The sequence below is a fragment of the Eimeria mitis genome, genomic scaffold, assembly GCF_000499745.2.
Source record: "Eimeria mitis Houghton genomic scaffold, Emh_scaff3724, whole genome shotgun sequence".
In the NCBI taxonomy this organism is placed as follows: Eukaryota; Apicomplexa; class Conoidasida; order Eucoccidiorida; family Eimeriidae; genus Eimeria; species Eimeria mitis.
Window position 1 is genome coordinate 2,784 of NW_013572066.1, and position 349 is coordinate 3,132.

Sequence of the window (349 nt, forward strand, 5' to 3'; positions counted from 1 at the left end):
CACAAAGGAGACTGGGAGACACCCCACAAAGGAGACAGGTGTGGGGTCAGGCTGGTCCCCTCCACGGGGCACAACACAGTACCCAGCGGAGACACCCCAGTACCCTGTGGGGACACCTCGATACCCCGGGGAGACACATCGATACCCAGGAGAGACACCCCAGCACCCTGTGGGGACGCCTCGATACCCAGCGGAGACACCCCAGTACCCTGTGGGGACACCTCAATACCCACAGGAGACACCTCGGTACCCACAGGAGACACCTCGGTACCCAGGGGGGACACCCCAGTACCCCGGGGGGACACCCCACTACCCAGTGGGGACACCCCAGTATCCAGTGGGGACACCC

General features: G+C 64.5%; 1 protein-coding gene across 1 annotated transcript in view; it reads left to right on the forward strand.

The window, feature by feature from the left end:
* EMH_0068900 (uncharacterized protein) overlaps positions 1-349 on the forward strand; it is a gene marked incomplete at both ends in the record, with an annotated part of 3,838 nt that overhangs the window by 1,257 nt on the left and 2,232 nt on the right. The window contains one exon of the mRNA XM_013498812.1: positions 8-347. Within this exon, the coding sequence (XP_013354266.1) occupies positions 8-347 (340 nt within the window). The remainder of the gene's footprint in view (positions 1-7; positions 348-349) is intronic.